Genomic DNA, 17,522 nt, shown 5'->3' with positions numbered 1-17,522 from the left:
CTCTTTTCCTTTAGTTATTTTAGGCCCCTGGGCGGCTCCTACGCCTCTTCCCCTTGATCCATTACAATTACAACTGTTAGACCTTCTTTTATCTGTAGCGATCAAAGTTATCCTTATGGATTGGAAGTCTTTCTCGTCTGTCTCCTATCATACTTGGTGGGCATGGGTTTCCTTCTTACGCAGTGCTCACACCTCAGTAGATCTAGCACACCTGTCACCTTCCATCTCTAGTGGGGTTTGGGCAACTCTGGATGAATATATGGAACTTTCTGCGAATGGGGTAGTCCCTCAATTTCCTGCTGTTATGTCTACCTAATTTTCGTCTGGTAGTGGCGTTACATTGGGTTGTTCCTGTGGGAGTCCTTCTTTCTTTCTTCCTCTTTCCTGTCCTCTCATCCCGTTCCTTCTTTCTGCTGCTTTTTTCCTTGCTCTTCTTCCTTCTTCCTGTGGTTCCTATTACCTTCCCCTGCCCCTATTCTCATCTTAGGGACTGATACGTTCTACGTTCTGAAAATTGTATCCCTCTATTGGCTCAATTCATTACCTTCATTTTAGGTGCCTGTTATCCAATTTTACTTACATTGAGCTTCGTTCTTGATCAGATATTACCCATGGTTTCATGTTTTTTCTCATATTGGAATGTATCGCCTCTTTGTATTTTGTTGGATATTATTTGGATCATTATTTCTCTCAATAAAATCCTCTTGAAATGAAAAAAAAGAAAGCGTGAGAAGCAGAGGGCAAACGGAAAGAAAGTGTGAGGGGTAAACTGCACAGTGGCAGGTCCCGGGAGGGGCTCTGGGTACATGGATAGAAAACGTGTGCAGCTTGCCCTGCCACAGAGGCCCCCCCTGAATAGTTTATGACTTTCACGAAAACTAAACAAAGACAGAAATAATCTTAATCGCTCTCGTCACCCTATTTCAAGAGCCTATAATCTTAAAAGTAAAGCCCCAAACTCCAAGACACGAGAAGAAAATGGAATCACAACGTGCCGGGCTCTGTTCCCGCATGAAGTGTGTACTGTCTCTTTAAACGCCGTGAATCTTGCGGTGCCGCGTGGTGACAGGGCTCTTGTTGTGGTGGGCAGCCCACAAACTGGTGGCTGCCAGACTGGCGCGTGCTGTGCGTAGTGCACGCGACGAATGCCAGGCAGCGTCTGTTAGAGCAGGTTGCAGCCTGCCCTTGACTCCATGCCTTGAGAGTGAGCACAGTGTAAATAAATACAATTTTCAAGGGGCTGCTTGTTCAATGACGCTCTCCTTTCAATTGCCAAAATACAGAATGGCTTTGAACCTAAGCAGAAGAGGACTTGTTCTCCCCTGGGGCGACATGGTGTTCATTTAAAGATTTGTTCTGGGGCCGCTTTTCTCTCCTCCACTCCTAGGTGTTTTGTAAATAACCTGCCCTAGGTGCCAGGCTGACGCCGGCCCCGCCTGCTGAACCAAGTTCATTTAGTAGGGTTTTGCTGCACGTGGAAACAGCTTTGCAATACCCATTAACAGGTTTGTGGCCGCATCATTCCTTTCATCACCAACACCTTAAAGGGGCAGTGCCACTGAGTGTTGTGAGTCAAAGAACAAATACTGGCTCCCACAGGAGTGTTTGTGTGAAGTGGCTCACATTGGGCAAGGCCCCGTCCTTCAGTTGGTTTTACTCCTTGATGTGCACATGCGTGCATGTCACTTTAGAGTTAGCAAGGGGCCGGTGTTGGGATGGGTGGCAGCTTTGGGGGGGAAGGGTGGTAGGCTGCTGGGGGCCTTGCCCCTCCCCCACTTCCTGGGTTTTCGGGCGAGTGGATAATGCCAAAGGGGCATGAAGCTCGGTGGCTGGTTGAAGGGGAAAGGGGTAGGGCTAAAAGGGGAGAAAGCCACGGGAGGGTTCTCTTTCAGTGAGTGTACGACTGGCCACAAGAGGCGGGTAGGGAGTGGGAGTTGGCGCAGGCCCAAGTACAGATAGACCCACAGTTTTGGTTAGAGGGGTTACTGGCGGGGAGGACTCAGGTTGCAGAATAGGGTATGGGATGGCGGCGCTGAAGGCCCTCCTCAAGCCAGGGGCCTTGGTGCGGGTAGTGGCGGCTCCTACGCAAAGGCCGCTTGAGCAGTGCAAAGAAAAAGAAAATGATAATGATAATAAGTTATCATCATTTTATTTTTCTTTGCTCCAGCCAGGCCGGTGGAGGCGGGGTTGGCTCCCCGCAGAGGGAGCAGGAGTGGTTTGCAGTCCCTCCCTACGTGCGCATGACGGATTGTCTGTCCCTCTAGGGCCGGCCAAACCGTCATGCACACTTGGCATGTTCTTCATTGGGCTGTGTTGCACAACCCCATGGAAAACATGCCCAGCCTCCCATGTACTGCCTGAGCGGCCAAACAGGCCGCTCAGACCAATCACGATGCTGCTCAGGCAGGGTCGTGATTGGCTGGGACAGTCTGGGAGCCCGGGTGCATAGGTACTGCCAGCAGACAGAGGAGAGGCATGCGACGGCAGGAGAGGCGTGCAGCGACGGCGGAGAAGGTACGTTTTTAAAAGTTTTTTTTTACCCACCACCTGTTCAGAGGCACCCGCCACTGGGAGAATGGAAGCGGGAGGGGTAGCAGCCCCAGTATTGTCTTGCTCCCTTCTAAAAGCAAAATCAAGAAAGGAAGGGGCCGCCCGGGGACAAGCCACAGAAGCCGCAAGGACAGAGGAGAGGGCTGGCAGGCAGCACTATTTTTTAGGGTGGTTAGGCCGCACAGAGCAGCAATGCTGAGTGAAAAATTGATTGGTCGCTCACCGGCATTCCAGGAGCAGGTGGAGACTAGTTCTGTCTAACCCTGGGCGTAGTTCATGTAGTAGCGCTACGCATAGCTACGCGAAGTGCACTTCACACTATGCGAGCTACGCATAGCTATGCAAACTGCGTAGTGCACTGTGCAAATGCTGTTCGCACTGATTGCACAGTGCCAGACGCTTGTCCGCACTGTATAATCAGTGCAAACCGCATCTTGCACAGTGCAAGCGGTCGTTTTCTGCCGCTCGAGTAGATTTCTAGCTGCTTTCTCAACACGGACTGGTAGTTTCTCATCGTGAGCGGTCGCGAGCAATGAGAAACCTGCCCTACCTGCGTTGAGAATCTCGCCGGGAGGTTTATTTTCCATGCTCGCGATCGGCAATTTGATGTTGCTGATCGCGTACAAGGAAAAAGTCTCCAGGATGTCATTTTGCTCACTCGCGGTTGCGTTCTTGACGTTGAGGACCGCGAGCAAGCGAAAAGTGACTACTATGCTACACGTGTTTGCACTGTGCTACGTGCAATTCGTGCAGTGCAAAGTAGCACATACTTCGCAAACTACGCAAGCGTAGCATAGTACTTCGCCCAGGATTAGTTCCTGTCCAGGTTGATATGGCGGCTCAGCAGGCCGGCAGTGCAGTGGAGCGCCACATTGGATCATGAGGGTCAGAGATGCTGAGCCACCCTGACCACCCGATGTCCATGGAAAGCGGGATACCGACATTGAACACTACAGGTAAACACAGTCAGAATTTCCATCTACTTCGGGTTCAGCTTTGGAGTCTGCATCAGCAAACAAAAGGCAGGTTGATGCCCGTAAAGTCTAAAGTGCCTGCCAAATGTAAGGAATTTGTAATGCATTGATTCTTGCAAACATCATTATTTTATTGTTTTCAGTGTTATTTTATTATCTTCGCTGTTTGTTTTTTAGGGGGAAGGGAATGTGGTAGTGGCAATAATGTTATTGTTATTCATTCAGAGTGCGCCTCTGCTTGCTCCTTGTTCTATTGCAATCTGTGTATTTACAAGTGGCTCTTGCGGCTCTGTGAGCGGTGGATGAGAATTCCAGGTCAGTTATGTTCTGATCTGGAGTCCTAACTAGCCGGTCGGAGCGTATAGTGGATGTTGTCAGAGGAATAAACTCTTATTCTAAATCATCTATTGTCAGCCTAATTCACTTCTACAGACTAACAGTTTAGGTTCTCATCAACAGCTCTTAGATTTTCAGATTGCAACCAGGGATGACGGGGCTACCCCCGGGGGTGGAGAGAGGGAAAGGCTTGACATGGAGGCTGTAAGGATTAGGAGGGATAGCTCAGCAGCTTGGAAGGAGGGAGGGAGACAGGTATGGCTTGAAGAGAGCCAGCTGGCAGTGGAGTGCCCACTTGTGGTCCAGTAACTTTAGACTTTGCATTAGCAGGAGAAGGGCACCACTCCGTGGCAACGGGAGAGCATCTGATGAGGTCTTGTGTGGCTTCAGTACATTGTCCCGAAGCAAAGTCTTGGTCTGGTGCGGCCAGCTGTAAACTAGCTCTGGACAGGTACACTGGAGGGTGAGGTGCAGTCACTACAGTCCCCTTGCACAATGCTTCTTTGATTGATATGCATGATTTCAAAGCCTGGGTTGATGGTGGAGTAGGTGATGGGGAGCAGCCAAGCACAAGCTTCACTCTACATGTAGTGGACCTGCATGGGCATACAAAGGATGTAACTTTGTTGGATTATGAGGAAGAATTGATGAATTGGAGGAAGGTGAAATTGTAGAGAATACGAAAGGTCAGCCAACGGATGAAACAGAATGGCAATGGTGGTTGGATGATTGGGTGGCAGTGAAAGGGAGGGAGGCTAACAGGAAAAAGTTGGTGTACTACAGGAAAAACCACGAACTATGAAAACCTCAGCAGGTGCAGCAAGTGAGACAACAGTTTTTAAATATATGTCAGCGTTTACTGCGAAAAGTACCTAGAGTGTGGCATTGCACTTTGGAAAATATATGGATGTCACCAGAGAAATTCAAATAACTTTTGGGAGTTTGTCTTGGGTCCGCTATGGCAAGGAGTTTAGAGCTTGGTTATCAGCAGATGGGAAATGGAATGAATTGGATAACGGTTTATGGTTATATATACAGTGAGCAGTCTGCGATTAATATATTGCGCCTTTCCATAACGTCATGGTCCAGGGCCCCCAGGGGGGGGGGGGGGTGTTGGAGCATTAATAAAGGCTCCTCTCTCAGGGAGTATTGCACATTTTGGCACAAATGCTCCAGATGCAACAACAGATACCCAATCACACATTCTGGAGTACCGGCCAATGCAGCAACAGCTAGTCAAGGAGGACAATTGAGCACCTTCTCAGGGTTCCCAGCTGCCCGTCTACACAGCATGCACTCGGCTAATCTCTTCCCAGCATCTGCCCGGTAATACTGAACTGAGACTTGCACTCACTGCATCGGTCTCCTGCCTCAAGCGATTGCTGCTGGTTCAAATTACACCTCACGATGGATAATACCATTTATTTTACCTAATCATAGCCTGTAATTTAATCACTGCATAGCTACTTGATACTCCCTTTAATTCCAGATATTATTTTGCCAGGCTGCCTTGGACAGCCCCTTCTGCCCCATTTGGAACTACACTACCCTTCTGGGAGCTCCTCCATAGGCATTTTCATCTCAGGCATAATCTATTATGTTCTGATATTGGTCCCTATATCCTATGGAGGGATCGAAACGTCGTTGACAAACAGTACCATGACTACTTAAATTGTTGTATAAATTATGTGTGCATTGGTACTTCAGATGTGGTATTTCTTCAGTCACATCAAAATGTCTGAGCCTTGAATTTTGTTTCCATTTTTTCTGTTATTGCTCCCCACTTCATTTTTATGTGTTATATATTTGAATAAAACCATTTATATCTATTTGGACATAGATTTTATTATATCTCTATGTGCTATGATTTATGTTATCCTATGGTAAGGGACCCACTATTCCTTTGTAAAATCCGACACAACGGTAGACACCCAATTACATGTTGTGGAGTACCACCCAGTGCAGCAACAGCGAGTCAAGGAATGCAATCAAGTACCTTCAACCTGAGTGGGATGGATTCTGATAAGCCTCTCTCTACTAGGGAAAGGCGCAATACACCAGTCCGTTAAACTTGATCAGTTATGAATATGGTTGCAGCAGTACAGAGGGGAAGAAGTGCAGAGGTTGTTCCCGAGTTCCAAGAAGGTTTTCACCTGGGTTACAGTGGTTAGAGGGAGGGTAGACAGACAGCAGTGGAGGGTCTGGTTAATGGCCTTCGAGGTCTTTAGCGTGGAATAGATGTAGCAATATGGGGCGGTAGTTCTTGAGTTCGATGGAGTGGGCGGGAATTTCTTCAGGAGTGGTCTGACCTCTGCGTGTTTCCATCTGTTGGGTAAGATAGTTGTGCTGATGGAGGCGTTGAGTATGTTGGTGAGTTCTGCACTGATTTCTTGGATTCTGAGGTTGAAAAACTGGTGCGGGTCTGTGGGTGCTTCAGAGTGGATTGAGGACATGACGGCTGTAGTGGTCTAATGGTGATTGGATTCCATGAGTTGATCGAGTGGGTGGTTTCTATGGGTGGGCCGAGGTTGTTGAAGTCGAAGTTGGTAGGTTGGGGGTTGAAGGTGTTGTACATGGTGGCTATCTTGCTGTGTAAGAAACGCCTCAATGAGTTGCAGAGTTCTTGTGAAGGGGGACCATGTTCTCTGTGAGTGACAGGCAGGAGACCTCCCTGGCTATGTTGAAGAGTTGCTTCATGCTATTGGCACTTGTTTTGATGCAGTCTGTGAGGGTGTCTCTTTTGGTGTCCTTGATGTGTTTGTGGCACCTGTTTAGGGCTAATTTTAAGGCGGTCCGGTCGGCTGGATCTTTGGTGGTGCACCACTGTTTCCTTAGTCGTTTGCAGTTACGCTTGATAGTTCTGGTGTGTACCAGCTGGCCCTTTTTACACCTCTGCAGGTTTTGTCTGGTTTCATTGGAACAGCTCTGTTGGAGCATTTGGTAATCCAGTCAGAGAAGTTATGGGCGGGCCTGCTCCAGTCTGAGGTGACATCGGGTTGGGAGGTGTTTAAGGCCTGCGACCATTGTGTCTCCGTTACTTTGTTCCAGCTGCGGTGTGAGGAGCTGGATGGATTGGTAGTTGCGCCCTGTGAGCCTGTGATGGTGAAATGGATGATGGCGTGGTCGGTCCAGGTGAGTTTGTAGATGTGGATGTACTTGATTCTGTCGCTGTACAGTGTGTGTCCTGCGCTGTGTGTGGGGTCTGTGACCAGTTGGGTGAGGCCCGTGTTGCTCATATTTCCAGGAGATTGGTGGAGTTGGTGTTGTTTGGGTTGTCGAGATGGAAGTTGAGGTCACAGAGTAATACGCAGTGCTTGGAGTCGATGGCAAGCGGGGCGAATAGTTCGGAGTTGACATCAAATAATGCAGGTCACAGTCCTGGGGTGTGTAGGCGAGGGTGCTATTAATGGTCATCTTGAAATCGGTTTAAGGTTGGAAGCTCAGATGTTCCATGATTGGTGTGGTGCAGTCTTCGGTGGTGGTGCATCAAATTGCACCAGTGGTGGTGCATTAAATTGTTAATCTAGTGGATTATGGCGATGCCTCGTCCGTGTTTGTTGGTGTGGTCATAATGGATGATCTTGTATCCATGCGTGTTGCGGTGGTGATGTTGGGGACCCAGGAGGGGTTGAGCCAGGTCTCAGTAATGAAGATCATTCAGGCGTGAGGGTGGTGATGGTGTCCCAGAGTTCTGTGGCATGTTTGCAGTAGGACCAGGTGTTGAGCAGGATGCACTGGAGCAGTTCCGGGGTGTTAGTGGTCTTCTGGGTGAGGTGAGGGTTCCTGGGTGGACAGGCGATCTGGCATTGCATGTGAAGCACCAGCAGAACAAAGGGTCCTTCCATGGATCGAGGAGAGGTGATGGAGCTATTGTTGTGGTGCCTGGGGTTGAGGGCCTGGAGCTCAGCAGCGGAGTAACGGATGGATGGTTGTAGTGCCAGTGGCCTGTTGCGGTCCAAGCGTGGATGGGTGCAGAAGGGTTTGCCTTTGAAGTGCTCGCTGCGTGGCCACGCAGCGGTCTCCATTCAGTAGGTCCTGGGAGGGGACAGGGTGCTGGGTGGTGGGAAGCAGGAGGGGGCAAGGAAACAGCAGGAGAGACAAAGTGGCGCAACAAGGAGAGAACAATGAGAGCACAATACTTGGTGGCACTTGCACAAACCAACTAAGAGCAAAGAGGCAGAAAAGAGGCTGACTAACCAGTACTAACTAAACAAAAAGAGGCTGACTCACCACTGACTCTGACAGGAGCAGAGGCAGAGTAGGACACAGCTTCATGTAGCGGAATAGTGGCAGGGACACGTGGTGTGTGTGAGAGTGCTCTCGGCGGCAAAAGGCAGAGGACAGCTAGACTGAGTAGGGGGAGCTGGCACAGGACCTGTTCCTATGGTCCTCCTGTTAAAGAAGGCTTCCTTGAGCCAGCAAGCTGACAAGATGTGGAGACGCACCTGTAAGCGGGACTGTGACCTGTGAAGATTTAGGCAGCATTTCCAGAAATCCCAGATGAAATTTCGCTGCTCTCTACTGATGAAGGAAGAAATCCAGAAACACATAAATGTGTCTAGAGATAAACAGCCCTATCTCCGGCAACTTTGGTTAAAAACTACAGTTAAATTTGAAGAAAGCGTTGATTGTGTACCACATGTACCATAATGCAAAGGGGTGAACTGTTCTGGGGTGTAAGGCAGTGTGCTCCCAACCTCCCTTCTAATTAAAATCTTGGCCAATGTGTCAGAATAGTCTAAAATGACCACTGTCCCAGGTCGAGCAGTCAGATGAAAGCATACTTGGAAATGATGAGGTCTTTGAGGTTATTACATGCATACCCTGAGCTGGGCGGAACAATGCTTTCAAGGCCTTTTGCCTATACAGGAAGAAAGGAGATGTAGATTGAGATTGTGCAGCCTACTGCACAAGTGTCAAAATGGCTACTGAGAACAGAAGAACTCTGCCTCTAATTTAGGTGGCACATGCTCAGAGGGTAGGTCTACGGCCTCAAGTTTATTCGCCACAGAGTGGGCATCCTATTAGGTAGCCATAGAGAGCAGGCATGTGACACAAATTATATTAATGTGTCATCAGGTACAATTCATGTTTGACTCATTGGTATTTCTTGAATGAAATCTAAATCTTTCAAAGTCTACATGACATAAATCAACCAAAATAGAATGACTTCAATATAAGTCACTTTGGGCCATATGTATCAAGGCCAAATGGGTTCGCAAACGCCGAAATTCATATAATTTCGCCGTTTGCGAACTCATTTTCGCAAAATGGTATGTATGAAAGAATTTGGGTGCAAAATAAGGAATCGCAAAATTAGCGATTCCTTATTTTGCGATTGCATTCAAGGAATCGCAAATTTAGCGATTCCTTAAATGCAATGTATTAAGCAAAAATAAATTCTAAAATGCCCTTAAGGAATCGCAAATTACCACCAACTTCTAGTTGGTGGTAAGTTGCGATTTCCTTGAAAAATGCACATTTCAGCATTTTTCAAAGTGCCATGTGACGCACATACACGCCCTTAGGGCATGTATGTGCACCAGAAGTGCACCCATACTTATTTCAGGGGTGCAACAGGGTGTCCTTTAGACACCCCCGCAACCTTTAAAAAAAATTCAATTTTCGATTAGCAAATTGCGAATCGCAAATTGAGAATAAATTCCCATTCCTTCCTATGGGCCCGGAGGCCCATAGAAATGAATGGGAAAGTATTCCTTAATTGCGAATTAGGGGCATATTATCAAGGGCATTATCGCTGCTTTAGCAGGACTTTTTCCCGCGAAAGATGCGATAATTTTATCGCCCTATTAGCAAGCTGTCGCTAACAACAGTTAGCGACAGCTTGTAGCCGATAGCGACCGGTTTGGGGCCCGCTTTGTATGTCAGCGATATTTATCGCTAATGACATGCAAAGTGGGCGTACCCAAACTGTTAGCGACTGAAAGCAGTCGCTAACATCGCTATCGCCTATTATCAACGCAGGCGAAGCGCTGAAAAAATTTGTGCTAAGCGCAAATATCGCCAAAACCTAACACCTGCTCTGAACACTTCTTAACCTGTATATACAATGGGAGGTGGATATTCAGGTTAAGACCCTATTGGTGATGATGCCTGAATATCGCTGGATTTCCAGCGATATTCACGCATTGAGCCGCTATCGCCGGATATTTTATCGCATTTGAGATAAACGTTGCTAATAGAACGTTATCTCTGCGATAAAATCCGGCGATGCGCGGCGATAAAAAAAAATATTGCTAAGCTCATTTAGCGATAAATATCGCTAGTTGTTGGTAATATGCCCACTAGAGACACAAAGCAGGCCACATCCAACATTGTACGGCAATCCAGAAGCCGAAATGAAAAACCCAACAGAAAAACAGACACCAGTATAGATTCCTTAGAATTGTTTAAAAAAACGAATACAGCAAATGTAAAAAGAAATAATTGTCAGGCCCTCAGAGCCTATCCCAGGTAAAAGCCTATTTTTAGGTCTCGCGACCTATCAATGCGCGCAAGCGCATTGAGCGGAGCGAGAATTCATGTCCTCGAAATCCTCGTCAAACCAAGGGCTTCTTGCGCTGCGGTTTTCATTAAGTTCACGTGAATCACGTGACCAAACAAGCACGCGCATTCACGGCCGCAGAGCACATCAAAGGGCTTCGCCCAGCGTGCGCTCTGCGGCTTCTCCTCCCCTAACACGCTTCTCCTCCTTTTCAACCTGAGAGCATTCACGGCCGCACATCACATCAAAGGGCTTCGCCCAGCGTGCGCTCTGCGGCTTCTCCTCCCCTACCACGCTTCTCTTCCCCTAATTAATCATGGCTGGCCGGCCGGCCGTACTTTCAGTTTCCCGGCCGCTCTCTCTTTACAAAAGTAAACATATCAGCTCTCAGAGTGTTCATTCGAAGAATATTAACCCACAGGCTTCCCACAAATGTATTTTAAACAACAATACTTGCCTTGAGCATGCACAACTGAGATAAACTCATGAATTTTTTGGGCAGCTTCCGTAAAATATATAGAATGTAAGTCTTATTTTTCAATTAGATTTTTATCAGCTTTTGTTTCTATTTTAGCATTTCCTGCTGCACTTTTTCTAGAACGATTGACATGTTGCAGATGAATTTACTCATACAAGCTCTAGAATATCGCCAGAGTCTTAGCTGGACGAAAAGCATACTTGTATAAGTTTACGAAGTGAGAAACTTCATTAAATTATAAAAAAATGATTTTTTATACTGGTTTTTAATGTTGGAACTTGCACAAGTGCCACCGCCGCCTACGTAACGTTAACACTTGTTCTTGCGAGTCTGCCATATATTGCGGTATTATACTCCTGATTGTAGTTTTTGTTTTCTCTTGTAACCTGCACACATGTCACTCTTCCTCGTATATTGCAGTTTGCTACCTCATGTATTATACTCGCTCGTACTGTCACCTTTATCTGTACAGCGCCCCTCCACCCCCGCTCCTAGCGACCTCGCACATTCTCTACTGCAATCAAATTTCTCCACAGCGCATAACCCCCGCATTGTCCTCCCAGCCCCCGCAATAGTAAACACCCATCCAAATCGGCCCTAGAAGGATGAAATGCCCATGTCTGACGTCCTTCTAACTGAAGCTCCAGCCCCCTCCCTCAACCTCTGGTGCACAGTCTCCTCCAAACAGCTTCAGACACTCCATGCTTAAATCCCTCCTGCATGCCCGCCCTCACTGTCCCTAGTTAAGTTCTGCTAGGCAACCTGGCAGCCCTCATCGAATCCCTGTTGTCTGTTATTTTAATACACTTTCTGCTATTAAATTTTATGTTATTGGTTTGCGCTCGCACACCCTGATCAAATCCCTGTTTTCTTTTGAAACTCTTTTGTAACTTGACCCCGCCACTTTCCTCTTGTAACACACTCTTTACTACCTCTTACTTATTTTTATGTTGGAACTTGCACAAGTGCCACCATCGCCTACGTAACGTTAACGCTTGTTCTTGAGAGTCTGCATATATATTGCGGCATTATACTTCTGGTTGTAGTTTTTGGTTTCTCTCGTAACCTGCACACATGTCACTCTTCCTCATGTATTGCACCGTTTGCTACCTCATGTATTATGCTCGCTCGTACTGTCACCTTTGTCTGTACAGCGCCCCCCCACACCCACTCCCATCGCCATCCCACAACCGCTCCCATCGCCCTTGCACATCCGCACATTCTTTACTGCAATCAACTTTATCAACATCGTTCGACCCCCCCGCATAGTTCTCCCCGCACCCGCGGCAGTAAACACCTCCTAATCGGCCCTAGAAGGATGAAAGGCCCGTGTTTGACGCCCTTCTAACTCGAGCACCAGCCCCCTCCCTCAACCTCTGCTCCGGCGCACAGTCTCCTCCAAACAGCTTCAGACGCTCCATGCTTAAATCCCCCCTGCATGCCCCCCCCCCCCCTGCCCCTAGTTTGCAGCGTCAGGAGACGCTCACAATTTACATTACAACGAAAATGGGCGAATGCTGTTATCCTGTGCACTGCTCACAGATAACCTACCCTCCATTTCTGACCCTGCATTTTGGCTACTGTTACGGAATAGAATTCGTCATGCATTAACCCCATAACTACTGCCCACCCTAAACCCCCCACCCCCACTGTGACCACCCATCCGTAATTTTCACGGACTGTCCCTGAATTAACCCAGTTCGCTGTCCGTGATGAAGATTTCGACAGACGGCATTTGCCTGTAATTTTAGGCCTTTGTGCTGAAAGACCTATGTTATAAATGCCTCGGCTGCCCGAGGCATTTGTGGTCTCGTGTGCTGTGATCAGAAGGGAGGGGCAGTTACATAAACAAGAAACAAGCTTTCTCGCCAGGGTGCCAGGTGCCTGAAAAGAAATGTAGATCAATGCATTTGGTTTGTCACTCACAACCCCACACACACACAACCCCCCCCCACACACACACACACACAAAACCCCCCCACACACACCCACACACACACAACTACACTTACACACAACCCACTCACACAGTTCCCACTCACACACTGCCCCCTCACACACTGCCCCTCACACACTGCCCCCTCACGCACTGCCCCGTCACACACCGCCCCCTCACACACCGCCCCCTCACACACAACCCTCCACTAACAAACACAACCCCCCACACACAAACACACAACCCCACACAGACACAACCCCCACACACAACCATACACACACATAACCACACACACAGACACACATACCCACACACACACACACACACAAGGATAGCAAAACATAGCATAGCAAAACAAAACATAGTATAGCATAACAAAACACATACACTCCAAATACCACTCAGTGACACATAATTACGCGCAACCATTCAACAACAACTGGTTTAAATATGTTCTCTCAATGTTTCAAACTTTATTACAAATGTCACAAAAAGATGTTAATATTTCACTTCTGTTCTTGGATTTTCATCACAATAAAATACACTGAACATAATCTTCACAAAAGTTATTTACAAAAGTTTAAGCTATTTCTATTATAAATTAAAATCACTTTTATTTAGGTATTAATTATTTAAAACAATTAAAAGCCATTGTAATTTGTAATATCAATACATCTAAGTCACGTAAATACAAACATGTTGCATTACAAATACTATAGGTGTCACATTTGCAAAAGTTATAACTATTGGCATTGTAAATGACAAAGCGATTAATTTAGCTATTTTCAAAACCAACACATAAATAAATAAAAAATTGCATTTACAAGACCAATAGCTCAAACTTTCCTACTGCGAGACCTATTGGCCAACAGGTCCCGCAGTAGGAAAGTTGGAGCTATTACAATTGCAAATAACAATGCCTTTTATTTTTGTTTACATTTGAAAAACATAAAGGGCTTTGTCATTTACAAAACCAATAGCTCCAACTTTCCTACTGCGAGACCTATTGGCAACGCCAGTGCTTGTTTCTAGAGCTAGTGTGTCTTCTCATTTTGACCATGAAAGAAAAAATATGCATAATGGGTTGCAAATTGTTAGTTTGCTTTTGTTCAGCATTCATGGGAGAGAGAAACCACTGAAGGCTTTTAACATACGTTATGTAAGTAACAATAATCCACGTGGTTGATGTGGCTGGGTGGGAGGATTGTGCGTGTTCCTGTGTCACTCTACCAACAGATCCGGAGATACAAGTACAAATGGTAGGGGCTTAGATCGTGATAGTTATTCTATAGATAAGAGGATATCTGTACATTATAATCGATTGTCAGGTTTGTTCAAGTACAAGATGTCTTGGGAATTTTTAGCCTCAGGCATCGCAGAGACCCAAGTCCTTCTTTTCTGTCACTGGTAAGCAAGTGGTATTTACAAGAATGGGGAGATTTCCCAGCAGTCTAGAGTCTGTGAAGGGCCACCAGTATGCGCCGGGTGACAAGTCAGATACCTCCCTAGGGGCCAGATGTAGGTAAATCCGATTTACCGACTCTTAAATACCGACTCATACCGATTCGGTATGTAAGAGTCGGTAAATTGGAAGGAGGCAGATGTAGGTAAAAAATTACCGAATCTGTTAGAGTTGGTATTTACAGATTCTGTAAATACCGAATCTGTATTTCCCATTGATTCCTATGGGCCTTGAAGCCCATAGGAATCAATGGGAAATACAGATTCGGTATTTACAGAATCTGTAAATACCGTATCCTGCAAGGGTGCAGGGGGTGTCACTTTGACACCCTCTAGCACCCCAATTCCGGACTTGTGTGCCATGTGGCACACAGACATGCCCTAAGGGCATGTCTGTGTGTCACATTGCACAGGTGTGCATGCACAGATGTGCATGCACACCTGAATTCGGTATTTTACCACCCAATAGGATTGGGTGGTAAAATACCGAATTTTAAGGGCCTGTGGCACTCTTAGGAGTGCCACCTACATGTGGTTTTTCCGAATCAGTAAATATACCGATTCGGTATTTTACCGCTTCTGTAAATTTACCGATTCGGTAACTTTACAGAATTGGTAAAATATAGGCCCCCTACATCTGGAAACCCTAATACCGGTCGGTAACGGCCGAATTCGGCCGTTACCGACCGGTATTAGGGCTCCTACATCTGGCCCTAGATCTCTTAAGGTGGGAGGAGATGTGGTCTAGTGTGAGACTCGAGTTTCCTGCCTTCCCCATTTGCCCAACTTGCGTTATCCTGCGTCTATCACTTTATTTTTCTCTACCTCAGTTCTCTGTCCAGTCAAAATAAGGTTCCTGAAAACATCATTATGAATTATCATAAAAAAAGACCAAAACATGCATTTTCCAATCTATCCCACTGCCAGTGCGGTTATCTGTCTTCGCCCCACGCATTGAACTAGAGCCCTCTTACCTCTAGTTTCTTCCTATGCACAGAGCTCTGGCCCAAGTCTTCACAGCAGGGGCCATCCAAGCGTTCAACTTCTTCGCTGAGTAGCAGGAGCAGCCTCTCTGATCGAGCCACTCTTTCCTTCAGCACGTGCAATTCCTTTAGAAAGAATACAGGTTTGTGAGAGGTTGTGTCCGATGGACAGGACACAAAATGTAATGTCGTTAGTAGGTCCCTCACACAGAGCACACGTTGTCAGGTATTATGCAGGAACTCAGGTTTATTTCAATACAGAAAGATCGCTATATAACAGAGCGCCGAGCGTCTAACTATGCAGCTCCGGTCGCCACTGCCGTTCTTTACCCTTCGCGCGCTTTCCTTCTCACTCGCGCGCATGCGCAGGTGTTCCGCTCTTGCTCCGGCGAGGCAACGTCATCACGCTGAGCGCCGGAGACTAGAGCGCAACACCACATATCTCCTCCTTTTACCAATAACACAAACAACACTGGAATTACAATTCAATAGTCACTCATTTCATAGTCTTTGAAACGTGGGGGCAGGGTGACTGCCCTCCCAGCAAGGGTTCGTCTTACCGGGGTGAGTTCTTCCCTGTTACTTTCACCGGGGAGACTTATGTCCTTCTGGGGGCCTTTTTCCTTCTCCCTAGCCGGGACCGTGTTTGTCTCCGCTCCTTCATCCGTACGTGATTCCTCGTTCTCTTCCTTGTCCTCTAGGGCAGTGCTTTCCCTCTGCCTCTCCTGACTCGTCTCCATCTCTTCCACTCTCGGTTTGCCTCTGCTCCATCGTTTCTTCTTCCTTGTCCGCCGGCCACTGGATGATCCTGTTGACCTTTGCCATGCGGTCTTGGGACCACACTCTCCCATCGCTGAGCAAGGCTGCTCTACCATACACGTCTTGAACCTGTAAGGGTTTGCTCTACTTGCTTTCGCCTTTCTTTTGGAGAGTTGGGAGCTTAACTCTAACCGATTCCCCTTTTTCCAGGATGGTGTCTTTGGTGTTGTGCCTCATGTTGTAATGAGCGGCATACACTTTTTGGGCTTTGTCCAGGTTGTGTTGTACCACTGCTGGTGACCATTTACTAGTCACTGTTTTTTCTCTCCATACCACATTGTCTTTAGTAAACGGGAACCTTCCCCTCAGGATTTGGAAGGGGCTGTATCCTAGCACCGTCGGTGTGATCCTGTATGCCCACAGCATGTTTTGGACTTCCAATTCCCAATCTTTACCTTGCATTATGGCAGCCTGTATGGACCCCATCAGTACACGGTTGAACCGTTCTACTTGGCCATTACATGCGGGATGGTACACTGCCGTGTGTTTAGACTTTATCCCATTCCTTTCCATGTACTTCTTCCATTTATCAGAGGTGAATTGTGGCCCATTGTCACTTAATATCGTTCTCGGTATCCCTTCCCTCAAGAACAGTGAGGTGAGGAATCTCAACACTGCGTCCGTGTCCATGGATTCTTGTACATCTATCTCCGGCCATTTGGAGTATTTATCTACGACCACACACAAATATTTGGCTATGCCTCTGTTATCAAGCACAGGACCCAGTATGTCCACTGCAATGTCTTCCCATGGGTTCTGCGGCCTCTCAAATTCCCCTAGTGCCGGTCTCAGTGGTCTCAGAATTGTATCCGCTCCCTGGCATTGGACACAATCTCTGACTTGCCGCTCTATTTGACTGTCCATTCCCGGCCACCAGTACATTTGTTTTACTCTGACCTTTGTTTTCACGATGCCCAGGTGCCCCTCATGAAGTTGGTTAAGCAGCAGCGGGATTAAAGTCATAGGAGGTATCACTTTATCGCTCCGGTACAGGAAAATGCCTGAGTCGCTCATCGACAATTCCTCCCGTATCTCATAGTACTTCCTCAGATCCGTTTTGAGGTGCCGTTTTTCTGGCCATCCTGAGACGAGGTATTGTTTGACCTCCTCTATTTCGCTGTCTTTCTCATACGCCAGGGCCCATTCTTGCCTGCTGATCGTTCTCTCAGCATCAGCCATTTCTGCCACCATCTCGTCAGTGTCTGGTGGGGCCACGGGTGCGTCCTCCATGGCGGAAGCTCTGCTCAAATAGTCCGCCACTTTATTCTGAGTACCCGGCAGATATTCCACATCATATGTGTAATCCAGCAACTTAAGTGTCATCTTGGCGATGCGTGGGGTGGCTGTGTCGTGGCCGCAGGATGTCAACACCTTAACCAATGGTTTATGGTCAGTTTGTAGTTTGAAGCGGGTGCCCCATATGAATTGTCTGAATTTTCCCGTGGCCCATGTGACTGCCAGCATCTCTTTCTCGATG

At 47.2% G+C, this 17,522-nt stretch overlaps 1 protein-coding gene across 1 annotated transcript in view; it reads right to left on the bottom strand.

The window, feature by feature from the left end:
- The window catches only part of LOC147733243 (lamin tail domain-containing protein 2-like), a 256,043-nt gene that overhangs the window by 127,264 nt on the left and 111,257 nt on the right, over positions 1 to 17,522 (bottom strand). Inside the window, exon 3 of the mRNA XM_086957808.1 lies at positions 15,218 to 15,352. Coding sequence (XP_086813934.1) covers positions 15,218 to 15,352 — 135 coding nt within the window. The remainder of the gene's footprint in view (positions 1 to 15,217; positions 15,353 to 17,522) is intronic.

Source organism: Lissotriton vulgaris, chromosome 2_1 (genome assembly GCF_964263255.1).
Source record: "Lissotriton vulgaris chromosome 2_1, aLisVul1.2, whole genome shotgun sequence".
NCBI lineage: Eukaryota > Metazoa > Chordata > Amphibia > Caudata > Salamandridae > Lissotriton > Lissotriton vulgaris.
This window is presented reverse-complemented; position numbering and strand designations above follow the sequence as displayed.